The 22,804-nt window shown below is 35.8% G+C and overlaps 2 protein-coding genes across 6 annotated transcripts; both read right to left on the bottom strand.

Moving 5' to 3' along the window:
• Nucleotides 1–18: 18 nt before the first annotated feature.
• On the bottom strand, nucleotides 19–9,963 carry LOC135618862 (polypyrimidine tract-binding protein homolog 3-like). Of its 3 annotated transcripts, XM_065120227.1 has the most exons (15): nucleotides 9,808–9,963; nucleotides 9,507–9,625; nucleotides 9,360–9,431; nucleotides 9,194–9,270; nucleotides 5,650–5,728; nucleotides 3,195–3,327; nucleotides 2,905–2,969; nucleotides 2,770–2,819; nucleotides 2,636–2,677; nucleotides 1,600–1,651; nucleotides 1,428–1,482; nucleotides 1,336–1,349; nucleotides 1,053–1,160; nucleotides 828–971; nucleotides 19–621 (listed from the first exon to the last, which is right to left on the bottom strand). In XM_065120227.1, exons 2-15 carry the CDS (start codon nucleotides 9,561–9,563, stop codon nucleotides 232–234), a joined length of 1,338 nt encoding a protein of 445 aa, XP_064976299.1. In that variant the 5' UTR covers nucleotides 9,564–9,625; nucleotides 9,808–9,963; the 3' UTR covers nucleotides 19–231. The 3 variants fall into 3 exon arrangements, with proteins under 3 accessions (XP_064976299.1, XP_064976298.1, XP_064976300.1); XM_065120226.1 differs by lacking the exon at nucleotides 1,336–1,349 and having other exon boundaries at nucleotides 1,408–1,482; XM_065120228.1 differs by lacking the exon at nucleotides 1,428–1,482 and having other exon boundaries at nucleotides 1,614–1,651.
• A 1,226-nt stretch (nucleotides 9,964–11,189) lies between these two features.
• LOC103993553 (cellulose synthase A catalytic subunit 5 [UDP-forming]) lies at nucleotides 11,190–20,300 on the bottom strand. 3 transcript variants are annotated; one of them, XM_065120224.1, is made up of 14 exons: nucleotides 19,325–20,300; nucleotides 18,580–18,778; nucleotides 18,255–18,478; nucleotides 18,102–18,177; nucleotides 17,778–17,961; nucleotides 15,800–16,066; nucleotides 15,378–15,723; nucleotides 14,987–15,124; nucleotides 14,105–14,230; nucleotides 13,784–13,996; nucleotides 13,409–13,685; nucleotides 13,131–13,327; nucleotides 12,688–13,038; nucleotides 11,190–12,138 (listed from the first exon to the last, which is right to left on the bottom strand). In XM_065120224.1, the coding sequence occupies exons 1-14, from the start codon at nucleotides 19,403–19,405 to the stop codon at nucleotides 11,554–11,556; spliced, it is 3,264 nt and encodes a 1,087-aa protein (XP_064976296.1). In that variant the 5' UTR covers nucleotides 19,406–20,300; the 3' UTR covers nucleotides 11,190–11,553. The 3 variants fall into 3 exon arrangements, with proteins under 3 accessions (XP_064976296.1, XP_064976297.1, XP_009411928.2); XM_065120225.1 differs by having other exon boundaries at nucleotides 18,075–18,177; nucleotides 18,580–18,656; XM_009413653.3 differs by having other exon boundaries at nucleotides 18,075–18,177; nucleotides 19,325–20,299.
• Between the last annotated feature and the right edge of the window lie 2,504 nt (nucleotides 20,301–22,804).

Raw genomic sequence — 22,804 nt, 5'->3', positions numbered from 1 at the left:
GTAGGCCAACATTTAAAATGAAGTGAGAAATTGTCACTCAACAGTGTCGATCCTCACATTCGTGTCAAATTATCTTTCACATTACAGAAGCTTAAATTTTCAAAAAAACAAGTGCTACGCAATCATCCACCAACATCCAAATGTCGCAAGAGAAGAAAATATCAAGTACAAGAGAAGAAAAAAAATAACAGATAGACTTCGCAATCTTGTATAAAATAAGATAAGGCCTCTCTAAATACTCTGTAACTGGGAGAAGGAAATCCGAATGGTGGACCGGTCAATGGTGCTTGCATGTTTGCACGCAAGGGCCTCGGTAGCCTGCTCCTCGCTCTCGAACAGGACCAGAGCCTGCTTCTTCCCATTCACCTCGAAGAGCTTTGTGTTCACAATTGTTCCATGCTCCTGTAAATGGGTCACGATCTCCTCCTCCGTTATGTCCTGCGCAAGAGCTGACACATGAATCATCTTCGTCGGGGAACAACAGTATTTGTAGTTCTTCACTGCATTATTGTTGAAGCGGTTAAGATTTGATCCAGCATATTCGTGGGTGTCAGCTGCTGGGGTTATGCTTGGATACTTGGAGAAATTCAACTCCAACCTATTCCCAAACAACAATGCCCCCTGCAATTAGAAAGAGTGAAAATTTTGATGGAAGAAATGCCATTAGTTTCTGTGAAAAATAGTTGTTGATGAAAGAATGCAGAGTGCAGGAAAAATGAATATATGATTTTTTTCAAAGGACCCAAACAATATGTTGCATTTCAAGAAAAATGCAGCAATGCTCAAAGTTAATCTGAAGATCAACATCAGTTAAGGCACAAACAAACCTTTAAGAAGTGTACAGCTAATTCTGCCTGAAACCCATCCTCCATCTGAACAAGTGCATGATCTGGTTTATTGCGCAGCAGTTTTATTCTTACAATATTGCCATATAACGAGAATAAATTGAAAAGCTTATCTTCATCAACCTTCTGCAGTTATGGAACCGATGGGTTAAACAATTTGCATGAATTACAGTAGGAAGGAAACATAGAGCAAGAATGACAACTTACTTCAGGATTCAAGTTAGTTACTAAGATTGTGCACCTGTCATTAGTACCAGTTACTCCAGGAGGCAAACCTCCACCAAATGCAGCCGCAATTGCTGCAGTGTTGCTCATCTAATTTAACGAAATGTTAGCACCGCATGTAAATATTACCTTTTAATGTCATGAAAGATACATTTAATAATTGTGCAACTAAGAAATCAGAAACACGTATCAACCACACATAAACATGATAACTAAATAAAAATAGGACAAAACCTGCAAGGATAAAGACCACCATGGTACTCACCTGAGCAAATGCAACTGAAACAGTAAAAGAGAAAAGAAGCAATCAGCAAACATAATAGAGGCAACATATTACTTCAGTAGTAGAATATGAACCTCTAGCACCAGATGCTTGAAGTGCATAGAGACTTCCAGCATCACCATAACCAGGCTGTTGCACATAGTGGGGAAAAGGAAAAAACACAACATTGTCAGAAATTAATTGTTTAAAAGAGTAAACTTTAATGGTGTATTGCAAGTAGAGAAAATAAGTCGAGAAGCAACTCACTTGTGAAGATCTACCTCTCTGTTCAGTAGGCAAAGATGGATTTGTAAAATCCCTAGACAGACAAAAGACATATTTCAGAAAACATATCTAAAAAAGAGGTAACATGAGCATCTGCTACCAATCTCAGTTTTTATAGTGTTTAATACCAACAGATTAATGCAGAGTTGTGAAACATTTGTGCTACTTCACAGTACAGTTATACATCAAGGCAAAGTGCACATCACAATCACAATTAATGCGGAGGGGAACAAGATGATAAAAAGGGTTTAACGATTCACAATGCTAACAAACATGGGTCTAAGATTCTAAGCAAGCAATGCCAAGGTAACCTAGAAACTTGGTCTAACTATTACTATGGAATTGGAAAGCATCAGGACAAGGAACAATATGTAGAAGATGGTAAAAGAATGCATCACTGTTTTGCGGAGTAGACCTTATATCCTTTAGTTTTATATTATAAACCAATCAAGAAAATTTGGACTAAAATGCTTCATCAGGTCTAAGATTCTAGCAAATCTGTATGGAAGAATCTTCAGACAGATAAAATTGAAAACTTCAGGACTCGTTATATACTTAATTTGGTCTAAAATGTTTCATCAGGTCAAGCTTCCAGCAAATCTGTATGTAAGAATCTTCAGACAGATAAAATTGAAAACTTCAAGACTCATTATATACTTAATGGCGAGAAATAAAAGCTCTAATGAAAATATGTTTTGCGAACATAATTATTTCAGAATTGTTGCCAGTGGACACCTGTCTTTTGTTGAGATGCCATACACAGAGCCGGTTATACTCTCTATTAACTTCATTCCTACCTTTGTCCTTACCGCTTATTAGGACATAATACAGTATTTGCTTGAATTCTTGCATACCCGAAAAGAGTGATAGATATTAGTTTAAATAGCCAACTAATCAGCTATTGCTTTTATATGGCTAATTTACTCAACAATTTACTGTTCTGGTGCAACTTGAAATGAAATAAATAATCAAAAACATGTTTTTCAGTACCGGATTAATGGGAAAGTATATAACATACCTAGACCTCTCATTGTTGTAATTTACTTGCAATTCATTGAGACTGGATTTGAACAAAAACAAGAAACATGTAAGAATTTCAAAAATTGCAGAGTAAAAGAACCAAGTTAATATAAGATTTTTATGAGAGCTAACTTTGAAAACTGTATATCTAGCTGACAGCAGCCATCATATATATTACGCCCCTGAAGAAGTAACAAAATCATAGTATGAGCAGCTTATACAAACACATTTAAACAACATAAAATTCGAGTGAATACAATTACATACTTGCAGAGAACTTTTTGCCTGCACGGCACTCTGACGAGACTGATACTGGATAAGGGCCTGAAAACCTACAAAACAATAGATTGGAGGTAATTTAAGTTTATGAAAGCTTTCTTTGTATTAAAAATATGAATAGCTCAATCCAATTAGTTCTACCAGTAAAAGAAACAAGAAAAAAAATCCTTTAAGAAGAAATAAGATAATAAAGTGACCAAGTACAGACAACAAAATTGTTGTCAATTTCATTTTACATTGTTAAAGTCTGGAAGAGCAAAATTCAGAGAGAAGCTGACCAGCTGACTTCTGGAATGTGACGATTTTCTCTACATATCCATAAGGAGAAAACACTTGATGCAGCACTTCCACTGTGATAGGATAGAGCATGTGATGAATTGTAACTAAGAGGATCCGATTTGGTTGTGAATCCTGAGTGCCCAACACCAAGCCACCAAAGATGATGGGAAGAGAAATAAAATAAAATAAGTAGAAAATAAATAATTCGAGAGAGAATAAAACATTGAATATTCAGCTAATTATAGTAGAATGAATATAAGTGAATGGGTACATGAAGATATCATATACAGAAAAGATATTTCTTTTTTGTGAATTATCTACGCTCTTAGTATGCTTCTACTTCATGCAATTAACCTTTGGTAATCATAATCATGAATGGTCCCTCAAAACACTTGGGATTGAGAAGATTCAAAACAAATGCAAAATACACTAAATTACCAGGTCATTTTTTCCTACATAATTCTCCTATGGCCGGTTAGCTCTCTTTCAAGTGGGCTCTAATTCAAACTCTGAAAGAAAGCAAAAGCAAATTGCATTTAACTTTCCCATCACAGATTTAATAGTAAAATCCCAACAGAATTACAGAAATATACAAAAGAGTAGACCTAACTTAACACACTTAGACCTAACTTAGCTACGTTAAACCCTAAAACCTGATCCACCCTGTGTCAATAATTTCAAATGAATACATCTTGGTTTTAAGATTCCAGTTGTAAGTCATTTCAAATGTATACATCTTGACTTCGAGATTGCAGTTGTAAGGCTGCATATATTGGCCGTCCAAAGATCACACATTGCCAGGAGCCTGCATTGGCCACCGTTCTTCACATCTTGACCTTGAGATGTTCGAAGTTTCTTAACTCCTTGTGTGATGAAGCAACTGTAACAATTGGATCAAGGTAACTAGAGATGTATAGGGTTTCCTTGGACTTCAATTGGTTGCGTTGATCTATGTTTCATCTTCACCAGTAATACCTTGTTGATTGTCTAACTTTGATCATTAGTTATAAATGGTATCACAATGGATCTTAAAAATTGTAAAACCAGTAATTATCTCTAGGATTGATGAAATTTCTATTACAATATTGATTGCATTTGCCAAATAGTAGTTGTCTATTAAAATATGATAATACTGTTACGATAATCAGAATAGTTATCAGATTTAGACTTAATAATACAGATGAGGTCAAAGATTTGTTTGATGAAAAGCTTCAAGCTGATTATTGTGATGATGTCCACATGATACTTGATTGAGACTGAAATGGTCAAGTCCTTTTCTCGTTTTCCTTCTAATTTTCCCTGAGTTAATTGTATTATAACCCTAATATTTTCCAGTTTGTTACTAAACTAAGGCAACTGCTACTTGTTTGTTAGGATTAATCCAACCAAACAGTTTGCTTGGATTAACCAACTGCTATTTGTCTATTAAAATATGATAATATTGTACTAGATCAGTGGCTACTGCTGTTTGCTTGTTTGCCAAATGCTTGCTTGATTGTCAAACTAAACTAAGGCAACTGTTGTTTGCTTGTTAGGATTAATCCAACCAAGCAAAATGTTTGTTATTTTTAAAATTTTCAATAGAAAACTGCAGTTGATTAAACCAAGTAAACTGTTTGATTTGAGTAATCCTAACAAGAAAACAGCAGTTGCCTTAGTTTAGCAACAAACCGGAGAATATTGGGGTCATAACACACAGAGCTCAGGAAAAAATAGAAGGAAAGCAAGAAAAGGGCTTGACCATTTCAGTCTCAATCAAATACCAATGTGGACATCTTCACAATAACCTGTTTAAGGCTCTTCATCAAATAAATCTTTCACCTGATCCGTATTATTTAATCTACAACTATTCTGACTACAGTAACAAGAAGCCAGGAATAAGCTATAAGAGAACTGAAACCACGGCAGATATCATCTCCGACTTGTTATGATATAACATAAAAACAAGTCCCCCGTTTTCAGTGTGTAAGAATAAAAGCAAACAGAACAACTAGAAAGAACACCAAAATTAATTTAATAGGACTCAACCAAAGAATTAATCAATACCTCAAGCTTGATTGATGTAACTTTAATCTGACGAGAACTACATCAATTTGATTAAGGAAATGTGCATCAAGGTGGTGCCAAGTACCGATATAACCTTATATTCTGACAATTACACTATTACAGGACATTTTATTTTAGATGATTAACATACCTTACATAAATTTCTAAGATCTGTTATGACAACTACAGCATTATTTGGTCTTAGACTGCAGTTTTGAGTGGCCAAACATGCCAAACTCACATGTACAAAAATATTTCGATCTCAAAGGACAACAAAACACAATAGTCAAGTTAGGATGATTGGACATTGTAGACAAAGGTACATATTTAATTCAGACTTATGATATATCAAGTCACAGGGGACCCTCGACATTCAGGAAAGGACAATGTAATTATCTGATTGCAGACCTGATCACTTTTCCACCCTGGAGAATCGGTAGTTGTCAGTTCCTGATGTGAAGAAAATTGTATATAAACATTTCTTCCCCTGAAATAATACAACTAAGGTTCAAATGGATTCTAGTAAAACCACTGAATATGAAAGCTTAAAACAGAATCCATAAAGGAGACCTTATCGTAAAAACTAGAATTAGTTATTTCCTTTTAATTTTTTTTAATTCAGAAATATAAAGAACTAGCTAGGAATTGAGAGTAACTTAAATCTCAAAAAAATGAACACATTACAATAATGTACAATGATCTACCAATGACTGGTTTATAATCCAATGATGTAAATTTTGAACCAAATCTTGGTGCAGTACAATGACAAGACTGCTGTCACAAGCAATTGCTTTGGCTACTGATGCAGTAAATAGGCATATACACATATATGAATACATTGTTCTAATATGAAATATAGAAAGACAAACCCAACACACGAGGCTCCTGCCAATGTGGGATCCAAGGATCAATGTTTACAGCTTAACCCCTTCAAGTATAATATGAAAACCTAACTGAGCATAATATATTCACCTATATGTTGATCAGGTTGGCATAACAATCGTGTGTATATACTTGTATGTTCGAATTCTTCTATCTAATTGCTTTGCAACATACAATATGCTTTCAAGTATTCTTGGATATTTTAATGTTACTACCATAAAAGCCAAGGTATAGCAAAATGTTCTCTCTCCAATAACATCAAACTATCACAATATTTGTGCACTACCTTACAAAATTATGATGCTATTTTATTTACTAAATGGCAGGGGTGAGTTTTAGTATTTTAGAATTAAGGAAAAAAAAGGGGAAAATGCTTACCATCCAGTTCACAGGGCTTATCAGGCAGTAAGCCTTGAACCGTATGTGGACCATCTGAAATTGGGCACTCCATGTGCCGGTTCACACTCAGACGGTAAATACTGATTGATACAAAGCCCATCTGACAAAAATCGGATCCCTTGGTAGAAATTGACCAAAATATACACTTCATCGCCAATTTGTGGAAAATCACTAGGTATGAATGCCTCAAACATCTATAGCTTAATTGGTGAAATAGTCTCTCTACATAAAACTAAATTTTATTTTACTGACACATACAGAAAATATTTTGTTGTGAATGAACAAAATAGTGAATAATCCTTATCTATGATAATAATAATTATGGAGACGGGTGTTCTCAAAATTTTGCTACATTTAAAACCAGTAGTATCAATCATATACTTTCTACTTGTACTGAAATATACACATTCCCTGCAAGAGTGAAGCTATACTGAAATGATAAATCTAGAATATTATGTTTTCGTTACAAAGAGGCAAATCAAGAGAAATAACAAGCAACTTTGTAATAGCTACACACTTAGGTGCCTTGTTTACTGCATGGGATTTAGGTTAGGTGGATGACCAAAAGTTGGCTTAAGCTTTTCTAACAAAGGATGAGGAAAATCCAAGACTTGAACTAAACCCACAACACCAATGACCTTTTCAAACCTTAATATAGAACTAAAGAAATGGGTAATGGAGTATTTTTCTCAAAATCTGAAAGAGTTTATTATAACCAAAATATCAATCAGTTGAATAAACGGCACAAGTTGATGCCCTTTTCTATGAGAATACCAGCACAAACCAACAATACAGAAGGAAGAACATAATTGCAAGAATATTTTGCTAAATACATCTTGCAAAGCCATAGTTGAACATTTGAACAAACTGTTGGCATCCCCATATACTTAAATTATTCAAAACCAAGGAATTAATGAAGGCCAGTTCTTTGCGTTTATTTCTGAAATGTCAAACAGAGACTAGATGCTCCAGTACTAAAATAATGGTTCATATCCCTAAATGAAACCCCATCTTTCCAGGCAGTGCAGCACAATTAGAATATACAGGGACAATCCTACATAAATGGCCAAAATACCCCCAGAATAAAATGATTGCTCACCAACATTTTAAGGCTCTGATGGGTATCTCAAAAATACACTTTATGTTTCAAATCAAGACATGATGGATAGCCACTGATCTTTCATCAGTAGGGGAAAAACAGAACGTACAACAACATATAATTTATGAAAGATAAGCAGCAATAAATTTAAGGAAAAAAAATAGCATGGTGCACATCCTGGATAGCTGGATCTACGATTGGCAGGTCAGCGTAACATATAATCTTATATAATATCTCAGCAAAAAATAATGCATAACATACCATCTATATAATATCTCAACAAAAAGAAAATAATGCATAATTTGATAAGCCAAGCAGACAATCAGGATACATCTTAACTTGTTTCAAACACAATAAATAAAGAACTCAAAACCAGAAGACCACACCAGTGCTATAAGATTAAAAACCACACCACATTCAGCAGTGTTAACTGCAGAAATGTCAAATTTATAAATTTCATATTAACTGGTCCAATGTTATGTCATATTGGTAGATTCAGTGTCGGATAGATGAAATATATGGATGAAGTAGGAAAATTTCATCCAAGAAAAATAATTTAAACAAGGTGTGAATATGTTATTTCTTAATTGTACAACCTTTTGTTCTTTTGTCAAATATCCATCACCCTGTATTTCCCATAAATCCTACATGTTCTATTCATGACCTGCTTAAATCACCATCTGTAAAAAATTCCCCAGTTTCCTATTCAACATCACTCCTATTTGAGAAGCATAAACCTTACACTATACTAAATATCTCTTCTCTGAAACAAGTCATAATGTTATTATTCTATCATCATTTTTAAGACAAAACCAGTGAAATTTCTTCTAAATTTTTATATAACAATACTGCTGTACTTAATTTTTTTTCTTACATGTGCCAAATTTTATATCTAATAATATTATTTATGTTTTCCCCGATTGATTCTGTACAAACCAATTATAACAATTCCACTCTGATCACTTATCAACTGGCAGTAATCTCTTACATGAAGTGTTCCAACATTTCAAGTTGTTCAAGTATACCAATGAAAAAAAATTGCAAATCCTTATATACAACCAAAATCACAAATTGAATAATGTTGTCACTTCCTGGTGGTTTGTGAGACTGCCTTATTGTTCTCTTGAACTGTCTAAGCAGCAGGAACCACTTGCAGTAAGTCCTTGGTATGGGAAGTATCTAAGGTATGGTTGAAAATTGAAATAGCCTGAGTGACACCTCATCTCTGAAAAGTTGTGATTGTTATTTGTAGAAAGAGTGACAAAAATTAACTTTTTCTTTCATGATAGAAAATGTTGCAAGAAGGAAGAATTTATGTCTGTGGTGTGTGCAGGAGTGGGGGGTTTGGGACGGGTTATATAGTAAAAATTACTAGATTTTCCAATTATCCCAAGCTGCATGACATGCTTGAGTATCTGCAAGCAAATTGATCAGCTCTAGGTAAGGTTCATAGGAGGGGGATGCTTCAACTTAATCCTAGGAATAGGCTATCACAATGCAGCATCTTCACAAAGTGTTAATAACCTTAAAAGCACCCAAAACAAGAAAAAGGATAAGTATTCAGGCCCACACCTGACACTTGGTTGGACACTTGTATAGTACTGTAGAACATTAACAGCAGAATTCAAATCATGCATCTGAAGAAGAGCCTGTTAGATAGAAACTGGATTATTAGTGGCTGCAAGCTGCATATAGGTAGATGGAAGAGGGCGACTTATAATAAGAGGGGAAAAGGAACCTGGTTTTTGGCTCGTAACATCACAAGCTTAGTAACAACACCAAACGGCTGCACTAACTGAAGAAGGTCATTCTGCATACAGCGCGAAACTTGAGTCGATAAATCAAGAAACAAATTGGTCGAACACGGTATCTCACGAAAAACTACCTCAGATATCTCATGCCCAACGTTGCGGATGTGAATGACCTTGGAGGGCTCCGCCATTGTCGCACTTAACTCTCTAGCTCAAGCTAGAAAGCAGAACAATCTCAAGAACTCTTCCTCACCTTACCAGTACAACACCAACGACAAAGAATCAAAACGCAACAAAATTCAATCTTTAATCTTCCACTCTACACGAAAATGAAAAAGGAAAGGCAAACGACGGGGAGGAAACAGGCGGCCGTGATCCCAAATCTAACGCGCAAGAACGAACACGACAAGGAACGAGAGGGATCGCGGTGCGCACCCACAGCGACAGAGAGGACGATCGCGGCGTAGGGTTCTCGATCGTGCGAACCAGAGCTAGTGAGATGGGATCGGAAGCACACTTATTCGATTAGGGCTCCGATGATGGCTCACTTCCCTCTTTATCGAGCCCCAAAGTGCGTCGAACCCTAACGGATGAGACGCTGATCTTTATCGTGGTCCGGAACACCCGACAACAAACAAGTGTTTCGGTGGGCCGCCGGAACACCGAGGGCTCGATCATGCTGTTAATCCCCAACATCTGATCTAAGTTCACGAACTTTTACGCATCGATACTGTCGTTCGATTTCCGTGCATACAATAACAATAACAATAACTGTCATAAAATCCCAACTGTCCGACGTGGGATCGGCTACGGATAATTTTATAAAAGCCATATTCTTATTTATATTTAGAAAATGGAATCCCTATTTATAATTTATAGTAAGATTTTTTTTCTTAAAATTATTTCACTTCTTAGGAGTTGAATCTTTTTAACATATGTTTATATTTATCTATTTTTGAGTCTATACTTAATTATTCACAAATGAAAAATATCAAACAACGACCTAATTGAAAATGATTGAATTGATCCCTCTGAAGACTATACAATTGGAGCTATGTCGGAAGAAATGATTTCTCACTTTTATCATTTTTTTTATTTCTTTCATATCGATACAAGAAAATTAGACATCAAAAGATGTTTGGGATTATCAATGAACGGGTAACAATTTAAGCGTTTAAATCACGAAAGGTATGGGTTTGTAATATGTATTCTTTTCAAAATTTTGTATGAAAATATGTAACATCCCTCAAAATTTGATAGGCATTTTGCGAGAAATAATTTCATCAATCATATCGAAATAGATAGTCACATGTAATATATTAATGGAAAGATGCTTGAATTATTAACGAATATAACAAAAAATTGATGTGTTTAATTCAGAATTTGAATACTCATGTAATATATTTTTTTTCAGAATTTGAAATGAATATATATATATATATATATATATATATGCTCACAATCATCTACTAAAGATGATTCCAAGAACAGAGGTTAAGAAAATTATGACAGCTGACATGCTCACAATTGGAAAAAGTGGTCTGCCAAGATCAAATGTATTGTGTTATCAGCTACTATGGGCATCAGAAGAAACCCAACAACAGCTAGCTACCAACTCTGCAGACAAGCATCAGCTCAACACCTTGTGACAGCAAGATTTGGTTCAAGAAATGCTCAAAACACAAAGCCTTTCTGGAAACTGAAAAGAACATGACACACTCATCAAGCTTCAGAAATTGTTTACAAGAACACCATGTCACAGAATCAAACACTGCGGCCTAGTGAGAGTTGGCACCAGTAGCTCAGAGAATCCACAATGAAGAAATAGGCTATGATCAATTGTATGAGTTTCAAAGGTCAAAAGTAGCAAATGTTTCTTGAAGATTACACAATGCCAGACCATGACAGTGAATAGCCATGAAGGTCAAGAACCAAGAAAGAATCAACAAAAAATGCCTTTATAGTGAATTATTGGCGATGAGTCAGGTTCCAGCTCCCATATCTACAATGGCCAACAATGACCATTCTTTTCTTCCACCTCTTTTACCAACCAAATCTCCCTTCTTGCCGGTCTTGTACAATGAAAATTTTCCTCAAAACAATATTCACCTCGGCTCAGATTCAGGGCACTCTTTTTGCAACTCCCAACAGCAAAAGTGACATCATAGAACTCCATAAGTGCTAATTACAATCCAAACCACAAACTTCTAGGACAGGCCCGTCATATTTTGCAATGAATGGATTTACTCTGACCCACAGAAGCGAACAAATAGATGCCAAAAGTATAGACCAAACTATCACTATGGTAGGCACTCGATCCTGCTTTCCCATCATTCCTTTCAGAAAAGGATAGAGATGGACGATGACCCAGAAGGCAAAGAAGAGCTTACCAAACAATGGGCCCCATGACTCATACCCATTGGAAATGGCATTAGAAATTCCAGCTACGACACCGATGATGTTAAGAATGAGCAGGGTCATAGGGGGAATCAGCAAAGATGTCCACTTGAAGAGATAAAGCTCCGCGAACTCGCCATCATCCCCTCCTTTGGATGTCACGGTGAAGTTGGTCTCAACACCAGCAAGAACCTTCAGAAGGCCCTGAAAGAGGGCAAAGAGGTGTGAGGAGACGCCACCAATCACCCAGAACTGCTCATTCCTCCACCAGTCATCAATGCTTACGCCTCCCCATTGCATCTCAAGAATGCCAGTCGCAGCAATGGAGATGAATAAAGCCATGAATACTATGCTAGCATAGCTACTAATCTGCAAAATACATGTTTTGGTTATTTATAGGGCAGAAAAGTCATGTAATGTAAGCTATTATGCAATACTAACAAAAAAGTATAATGAGAGAAAAACAAATAGGAAAGGATAATCATTTGTGTGCAAACAAGATGTAATGAACTACAAGAAAACAACAGCTTAAAATTGGATATGACAATTAGAAACTTATGGTTATGTTCAAATGATCCATTTCACACTTCAACGTGTATAATTTCTTGGCAACTACAATAAGCAAATGAGCTTCGGTTCATACAATGTCATTTCTTCCACCATGTCTTTTTACCAAAGATTGTCTCTACCTGATCCTGCATATTTTCTCATATAATATGTTTTCAATACACCAAATTTGACCTTGTTTCTCAGGTAGTTACCACAGTATTTTACATAAAGTCATCAAAACAATACAAGGAACCTGTCAAAAAGCCATCATTTTGGACCCTAGCAAATGACTGATGAAACTTAATACACCCTAAAAATAATAACAAAAAGATTGTATCCAAAAAATTAAGATGGATATTAGTGAAATACCTCAGGTACTATAAATTTTCCGGAGAGAAGACAAATAGCTGGCAACGTACAATAAGCAATCAAAGGAATAGATGTCAATGGATAGACAACAGAATTTATATAGGAGAACCTCTCCAACCACTTTAACCCACTTCTGTAGCCATACCAAATAGGGCAGTGCTTGCTCAGAAAAATTTCTACAGATCCAAGAGCCCATCTCAAAACTTGATGAAGACGGTCAGAGAGGTTGATGGGAGCTGACCCTTTAAATGCTGGTCTTTTAGGTATGCAGTAAACCGACCGCCAACCATGGCAATGCATCTTAAAGCCAGTAAGAATATCCTCTGTAACAGATCCATATATCCATCCAACCTGGACAAACATGCAAAATAGGAATAAGGAGATTAGTTGATGCATAGCAATCTGTCAGACAGGTAACAGTGCTCATGAACATTAAGACTTGCCTCTTTTCCCCATTCAGTTCTATCTTCATAACCACAACTTATTACATGTATAGCCTCACCAATACACGAAGCAAAACCAACACCCTGAGCCATCCCACCATTCTCCAGGAGAGTTGAAGCCACAAAGACAGGAGATTGCCCAAACTTTTTCTCCAGCTTTTCTCGGGGCACTAAGGATGAGCTTTCATTTTCTTGTCCTGCAACAACAAGTACAATATCTGAACAAAAATTCTATGGATGGCTCTTTAACACCTAGGTAACAGTTGTTTAAAAGTTACCTTTAACTTTGTCAATACTCTCAAGCGCATGTACTTGAATAGATGCTTCTCTGTGCTTTGCCCACTTTGCTTTCTTCTTCTCTTGCTTAATTTTCCCTCTTTTATTTCTTTTAGACCCACAACAGCTGCAGCACCATTTTGGCCAACAATTGCAGGTTTTTCCTGGAGGCTTCTCCTTGACAGGAGCATCAAAACCATACAGAGCTTGCCTTCTGAAAACACATCCAGTACCAACATAGATTGGTCCCTGGATCCCATCAAGGCCTTTCATATTGATCTGTTCGAGCAAAATAGCATCAATTTACTGTCATAAAATTGTAAACGTAGAGCTGTATTTATATATAACATAACACTGAAAGAAATACTTCTACTCACATCAAAAAACACAACATTGCGGTTTGAATATCTGTCATGACGATCGATCCCATCAAATCTCTGAGGAAATTGCACGTAGCATACTTTCTTTCCTGAGATGGGATCCATCAAAAAGCACATAGCTTCCCGAAGAGCTTTACTATTGTTTATATAATGATCACAATCCACATTCAAAATGTAAGGAGCATTGGAGATTACAGCTGAAACTCGCACCTAAATAGCAATTAGATGTCAAAGGTTAACAAAAAGGGGAAAACCATATCTGAACTTCACAAGAAATGTAACGCAGAACGCAGGAAATTGGCAAGAGAGGAATAATACCAATGCATTCATGGCACCAGCTTTTTTGTGGTGATCATATCCAGATCTTTTCTCACGAGATACATATACAAGACGTGGTAGCTCATTACCTGCCTCATCAAGCACACCATTATGACCCAGAAAGACCTGTTAAAATTTTCAACAAGGTAAAGAATTCTTAGGATTTTGTCCAAAAGATGTGTAGAATTCTAATTTTTCAATTCTTAAAAAAAAATCATGTAGACAACATTTTTTGTACACAGTACTGCAAAGCACCGGCACACACCAGGGTAAAATTAGACCAAACGATCAATGTAAAGCATATAATTCCACATTAATGTACATTACATTTTTTGTCGCAAACCAGAATCCAAAAACCCATATTCCTTGTTCCTTGCCATGCGGTCTCATCCTCAATTATGTACCATGCAACTTGGAATAACCCAGTCATTCAATGCTGTGTATTTTGCACTGGCACACGCCAGAGACAGCAGGGACCGACACAGATAACAATGAAGTGGCAAGCAGAAAACAGCAGTGTAAGCTACCAGGCAGGTTATATTGAAAACAGTTAAATATCACACCATGTACAACCGCTGCCTTCATCGATCTCAACAGGCCCTTTGCAACTCGCACTCAAGTTTGCTATGAATGCTCGAAAAGCAACCACCATTCTCAATGAAGGGAAAAAACTTCACTATTCTTCCACCAGCTTCCAAAATAATCTTTTAACAAGGTTTATTGTCTCTCCCAAAAATAAATAAAAAATAAATGTAATCCAACTTCCTTTTAGCAGAGGAAAATGGACTCTAATTCCATTTAAAGATCTAAATGTTTGCAAGACAAGAAAAAGGTTTTCCCCAGTAGGAACAGAATATCATTGGTTATAGTACAGGGAAACACCTGAATCATTCCTGGATGGTCTCGAACGTTATTTCCAGGCCATAGAGTTCCATCCTGCATTGTCCAGCCTTCCTCAGGAACTTTCTGTGCTTTGGCAACTAATGCATTAATGTGAACCTTAAATTCCTCATACTCTCTCTGCATGAATGAAATAAAAAATAAGAATAAGTTGCACGTGATATGGACAAATATTAAGAACCAGAACCTTGGGGATTAAAACCAGACTTTGCCAGATGGCAAATATTAGACCATAAAACAGATGAAATGGAAATGATAACTTTAATGAAGTCAAAGTTGATACCAATAAAGACAAACCAAATTGTTTCATACAAATACACTCAACAACAAATTATCAGAAGTAAATATTGAGTATACTTGTAATGACACAAACCTTCATTGCACGACGTTCCCTCACGAAATCTGGATGAACTTTATCCTTCAGATAATCAATTTTCTGCACAAAGTACCATTCAGGAGCACGAGGCTCAATGTTGAATTTCTTACAGAATGGAACCCACTTTTTAGCAAATTCAGAGGTTTCTGAAAGTGCCTCAAATGTGAGCATTGCAGCACCATCATCGGAGACATAGCATGAAACCTTATCAACAGGATAATCCACAGCAAGAATAGACAAAACTGTATTTGCAGTGATCAAGGGGGGTTCCTTTGTAGGATCAACTGTGCTAACAAAGATATCAACGTCTGCTAATTCAGATGGTTTCCCTTCTTTCTCATACCTAGGAACAAAGTTACATGCAAGAAAATAAGGACCTAATAAATAATGATAACAGTAAGTGATGATGAAATTCATACCTCAATGAGAGACGATCCAAGTAGGTCTCTCGCTCTATAGGGAACCATTTTGGGAACTGATCAAGAATCCATGAGATAGCAAACCATATTTCACATATAACTGATGTCAGCCATAGTCCATAAGCATCAGGAACAGGATGCAGAAGTCTATATTGGAAAAAGAAGCCAAGAATCACAAGCCTCAGCAAAATTATTATTCTGTAAGGGCTTATCATACTGGAAGCTATGGGCATCTTCCTCGATAATGGTTGCCTGCTCTCGTCAGACCTAAAACAGTTCAATGAAAAATATACATGAGAGCGTGAAAAGAAAAGATTATATGGCAATTGAAACCCTGACAAAGCTAATGGTACTTTTCAGACAATTAAAAACACAAATGAACTACAACTAAGCATACTCAGAGCTAAATTTTCTTCTGAGAACGGAAGAGGAATTGTTGATCAAATATGAATATGATAAATTCACTGCTTTGAAGAAAACAAGAAATCATAGATCATAATGAACAAATAACAAGAATTTATAGTGGTTTGTACTGAGGCCAAAGATCTATGTAGCCATCCCCAAATATTTGAGATATTACCGCTTGTTGTTGTTGAATAAACAATAAAAGGTTAATAGAACACTGCTCCTCTAACAAGGATCTTTAACACTTATATAACAGAAATATCCAAAGCTTGCTCCAGGTCTAGCAATGTTCTTTAACACTTCTCCTCTAACATAGTTATGATAGTAATGGTGGCAATCAAAAGTACCATGTCTAGCAACTTGCTTTTGTGGTGTTGGCATCTTTAGTTCCCGTCCTTAATGCTGTAAAAATGCCCTAACTCATTACAGGCCAACTATGAGGTAGAATGCCTTGTACTTAGATTAATATACCTCATTAGTTAAAGAGCACAACAGACCACATCTCTAAGTGCTTTAGTATATATTGAATGTATAACAAAGGCCATGAGACAAGTAATTGATTAACGACATTCATCGAAAAAGACAATTGGCTATTTTTCACTTACAAGGGGGCAAATGAAAACACAATCTATACTTTATAGCATAAATAGAAATATAAACCACACGCTGACTGGTAAAGAAAGAAACCGTATTGCAAAACCATCAGCCATTGTATTTCATCAGCTACAGACAAGTTAATAAAACATTAGAACTCCTCTCCACCATATATCAAGCTGCATCCAAGTACCTTTACATTAAGATACATATCCAGAGGGATCCTTTATCACAATTCTAGAGTCACCAAATTTCAAGCTCCCCAGGAAATCAAAGCATGTCTGTGAGACAGTCTCATAAATTCATTCCACAAGCTCATACTTAAAGAACCATAATTTCCATCACCGATCTCAAAATTATTTGATTTGACATGTCCAATTTGAGCAACCAGAAATCAGCATATCTTACATTACTTTTTTCAACCTTTTCACATTCATTCTACATAGTGACTTGGATGCACAGGTACAATATTCAAACAGCATAATACTTAGCAATATGTTTGTCACAGTTCATGGCTTTTCAACACAATTCATGCCAGACTCAACTCAATAATCAATATATTGGAATACTAATCATCCCCTGCAGCTATCTGTCACAATAGTTTTTCAGTGTGGTATGCACTTTCACTACTTACAACAAAGGTTCTCCCAAACTTACCGATCCATTTCTAACTTCTTCCAAAATCCTAGTCATGCAGATAACTAATATTTTGGATGTGCTAAACATAGAATTACAACATCAATAGATTCCCAAGAGATCTCTCATAAGCAAAACAATCACTAAGACTTGAGTGCTTCATTGTAATTATCAAGAGCAACCAAATGAGGAAGCTTACGTGTAACAGTAAAATTTAGAAGTTAATAAGAAATATCAAAATCCAAGAATAGTTCGATAACTTTACTAGTTTAATATGGAGAGGAAAAAGTATAAATCAAAAGATTTCTATAGACTGTAAAAAGGAAAAAAATGTTGAACTTACATGGACAAATCAGAATTGGCTGGATCATATCCATCAATGTAGCCACCATCCCCTCCTTCGAGCTGATGTTGTTGCATTCTACTGAGTTGGTTTCTCTTCCACTCATCAATTCGATTCTTCCATGCAACGGTTCCATAGCCATAGACTGAAATGTCTTTATTAGGATTTATGGGTCTCGATTGTGCTGCAGAATTAAATTAAAAGAACATGTTATGAAATAATAAAAAATTGTATACACACAAAAGAGTGCAAAATGTTTAGAAAGAACAATACATTAGACCAAAGCAATCAACTCACTAGAAGCAAAAGTCCCTGAAGCAGCACCTTGATGAACTTGCCCTCCAAAGCCCCCGTATGGAGGAATTATTAGAGCATGGTCGTCACAGGAAATTCCATCAACCTAATCAGACAAAATACTGTTACAAACATAATATGTTCCAAACAAGAACAAATCAAATTCACATTTAAGAATCTTACTTCTTCACCATATGTCAGAAGTGGAATATTGCTACCATTTTGCTGCACATTATTGGAAGGAATACCCAATCCACTGAGAGAACCTTGTCCTACATAGGGATATCCACAAAGTTTTGGATCGGGTACGCTCACTGTTTCCTTCCCATTGAAATTGTAATAATTGAGTTCTTTGTAGATATCATCATCACCATCTTCATCCTCGTCACCCTCGACTCTAGCACTACCTGAACAGTAATGTGCTTGTCCAAATAACTCATTGCTTTCGAGGGGAAAAAAAAACAAAATCAAAGATGCCTAATAATTAGTTTATATGCCAAGCTCGCACCTTTGTGGCGCTTGTATCGGGTCTTACACCGTGGACATGCCTGACTCCCCTCCCTCCTCTCATACTCATAGCAAGTCCTGCAAACAGGGAAGGCACACTCATTGCAGGCAACAAACAGCTCCTTTTCTTCCTCCAAAATCTCAATATCATCCCCACATATCTGGCATATTTGCCCGTTCGAATCATGGGCAGACTTGGACTGCAATGACCAATAATATCATGAGACTTACGACTGGGGACGCTGACAACCGAAATGAGAAAAAAATTGTAACATGGCTGGTTTGGCTATATTCCCATCATAGTGAAGTGAAAAACAAATATTACCTCGTAAAAGATTATAAATCAACAAGAACAACAAAGACCACAAAAAACCCACAAGAACGTTCCTTCAAAGCAAGAAATAAGTATTGGGAATGATAGGGCAGTGGCCAGCAGTCGGAAAATGAGATAAATCTGGAAGAAAAAAAAAAGAAGTTTTGATTTACAACGTTGAAGAAGAAAGGATGATCGAACAGACTTGCAAGAAAATGAGAACTATTCTGCCCAAAACCAACATTTATAAGGGCATATACGATCGCATATCTCAACGATAGGGCAGATAAACTAAGAAATGCTAAAGAAACGCAACGCAAATACATGTCCGAACGCTGTAGGCAAATTCCAGTACGAATAATCTAAAACAAATGGAACAAAGCCCAGTAATAACCGAACGCTCATCAAAATCGGAGATTTTTAACACGCTCACCTTTCCGAAGTCATCTGCATTGATCACCACGAACTCGTTCCGGTTGCGCGACCCGGCGACAAGCCGCCGCCCCGTTTCCATCTCCCACCAAACCGATCAAAAAGAAACCCTTCTTTCCTTCAAATCACCTCCCCGCCGCCTCCAAAATCCTCCAACAAATCGATCACTCCCACTCTCGCATCGCCCACCGGAATGCAAATAAATACGCGAAAAGAAGAAGACGAGAGAAGAAAAAGCGTCAAGATCGGTTTTTTCCTCTTCCTTTTCGCTTCCCCCGCTCCCCTTTCCGCTCCCTCTCTTTCCGAAAACTTCTGGAATAGACGACACGGGGGAGTGAAGCGGACGCTTGAAAGAAAACAGCACAGAGCAGAGAGAGAGAGAGAGAGAGAGAGGGAGTGTGGGCCTGGGAGAGTGTACGCGGTCAGCAAAAGGGACAGTAGAAAACAGAGGGAGCCAGAGAGCGATAAAGAAAGGAAACCAAAGAACAAATTTTTATCCTCTTCAACGCGTCAAAACGAGATCGGACACTCAAAAAATGAGGATATGGAGAGGGAAGGGGTAGCGAAGGGAATCTGAAGCGTATTGGCCGCGGGCACGGGCCCGCTCGTTGGTGCTGTCCAGCGCGGCCGCCCCCGCGTCCCGTAGCGCCCTTTTCTGCACCCCTCCGGTGGTGCACTGTAGGGTTTAGGCGTCCTCCACACGCTTCTCTTCTTTAGACAGAGAGAGGGGGGGAGAGCGCAGTAGCCAACAGGCCGAGGGGCCAACCGCGTTGCCGTGTGAAGGAACGCGATCGTTTGCGCTTCGAGGGGCGAGGTATTGACTCGGTCCTTTGAGATCCGTGCCGAGATCGGTCTCGATGCTATTGTGTTTGGGGCAAGCAGACACCTCCATGGATCGCAGATGAGGGAAGGATAACTGCAGGTGGGAGATCGTAGAGATTCACTTGGCAAACATGGCTGGATCTCATCACTGCACTGCTGTCGTCCAAAAGATCTCTTCCTTCTTCCTGATGGGTAATCAATCCATACATAGATTACATATGTCTGTAAGAACGTCTTGCAAGTAATTTAATATATTTAAAAATAATAAATCATATTAAAGTCATGTTTTTTTTAGAGAATAAATTCATTGAACTATCTATCTATTAACAAATTACAAAATTACTTACGATATTTAAAAATAATAAATCAAATTAAAATCATATTTTTTTAGAGAATAAATTCATTGAGCTATCTATTAACGAATTACAAAATTTAAAAGGAAATGCACTTTTCATCAATTATTGATTTATTTATGAGTTTATTGAGTTTACGTAAGAACGTCTTATATGTAATTTAAAATAATAGATTAATAAATCTATAAAAATATTTTTTTTATAAAACTATCAATGAACTAAGTATGTATTAATAAATTACAAAATTATGAAAAAAAACACTTCTTATATGTATTATTTTTATCAATTATTAAAGCAGGTATTAATAAAGCACTTTTCATCAATTATTGATTTATTTATGAGTTTATTGAGTTTACATAAGAACATCTTATATGTAATTTAACATAATAGATTAATAAATCTATAAAAAATAATATTTTTTTGAATAAAACTATTAATGAACTAAGTATGTATTAATAAATTACAAAATTATGAAAAAAACACTCCTCCTCAATTATTGCTATATTAATGAGTTTTTTGAGTGTATTTTAGAAATTCAGTATAATAAAGATATCACTTTTTGAGAAATCAGCAAATAAAATATCTATCAGCAAATTAAAAAAAATATGAAAAAGGCCCCATTGGAGTAAAATCTCAACAATTATTGTTAGACTTATGAGATTTTTTGAGTTTATGTAAGAACATATTATACATAATTTAATATAATAAAAAAATATGATTTAAAAATAATTGAATTGAGTATCTATTAATAAATTCCATAACTAAAAAGACATCCCATTGGTGTGAAATCAAATGGTTAATTTCATTGTCCAGGGAAAAACAATCAAAAACATAAATTGCAAATTTTGTTGGATTTATAATGTTATTTTTTTTTCTCTTTGACATCATTTCTCTCACATATAAACTGTAATCCTTCTTGTTTGGCTCTCACTATTTCATCTTTATATTGTGATTAATACTTTCTAATTGTTGTGAGCAATAGATCCATTAAATCCTAACCAAAACCTTACCTCATTGATATGCATAACTTTCTTGGTGGTGGGATCAAACTAGGAAGGATGTCACAGCCTGAGTCCCCATCAATGCACAGCTTGAGTCCCCATCAAGCACAAAGCATGGGGTGGATGTAGTGATGGTGACAATGGGGACAATGGTTGTTGGATGCTGCAGCTTTTTGGATCCATGGTTTAGGGTTTTGTCAGTGTCTCATGGCAGTGCCAGCTACATGTGAACTGTGCATCAGTTTCTTGTGGGTTCCAACCTGGTTCCAAAAAATTGTTCTTTTAGGAAGGAAATAAAATGAAAATTATTTTGAATAGTATATAGATATATGGTGTATATTTAAATATATTTTACTTCATCCTAGAGATAGAGCTCTTCTATAATAATAAAAGCAACTCTGTTTCCATGAGGGGATTGCAACTCTGGTGCAAAATCTCTGATTATTTGGAGAAATATTTTTTTCTATTTTTTTTATAACTTTCATGTAATTTTTTTTTATTCTTTTTATCCTAAGTGTTTATCTATTTTCTTAACTCTTCCTGTTAGGATTAAGTAAAATATCTTTCGATCGAGGAAGATATACAAAATATCTATCGAGGGTTCAAACTCTTGATTCGAAATTGAAACCTGAAATATATCATTATATTAATTATTTGGATTGATGTTTGTCTCTGACTCATTGTTGATTTTAATTAATATTTTGTTTTTCTAATATGAAACATTATTAAGTGTGATTTATGATTTAGGCATTAAACGTGTACAAACAATTGACGAGGCATCGATAAACTGATTTGATTGAATCAAATAGTTTATCATAATCGATTCAATCAAAATTCATCTAGTCTAATTTGAATAAAGAAATTTTTGCTTATCTAATGTTTAGTCCAAACATCTTAGTATGCATCGATGGGTTAGGTATAGATACAAGATAGAGGATGCTCTACTCATCCATATCCCTTATTTACGTGAGTGATATAAAATACCTTTTATTCCTGTTCTTGTCATTATTTATTTTTTTCATCCTCACCCTATTAAAAACGAGTTCTCTATCTTTATTCAATTACTAAATAGAGTAATATAAATTAAGATGAATATATTTAAAACGCATTACTTAAAAGAATTTTTGAGGTATTATAGTGTTTATTAAAGTCATTTCCTCAAGAAATTTTGTTCATAATCTTGATAAAATCATTCAATGCTCAAGTCAATATAAAATTTTATATAACTATATTTAGAATCTCAAACCAGAATATTCCCTACATAAAAAATATTTTATTATATTGATATGACCATAGTTTTGAATA

Source organism: Musa acuminata, chromosome BXJ2-8 (assembly GCF_036884655.1).
Source record: "Musa acuminata AAA Group cultivar baxijiao chromosome BXJ2-8, Cavendish_Baxijiao_AAA, whole genome shotgun sequence".
Lineage (NCBI taxonomy): Eukaryota > Viridiplantae > Streptophyta > Magnoliopsida > Zingiberales > Musaceae > Musa > Musa acuminata.
Note: the sequence above shows the minus strand (reverse complement) of the source record. Positions and strands in the feature narration are given on the sequence as shown.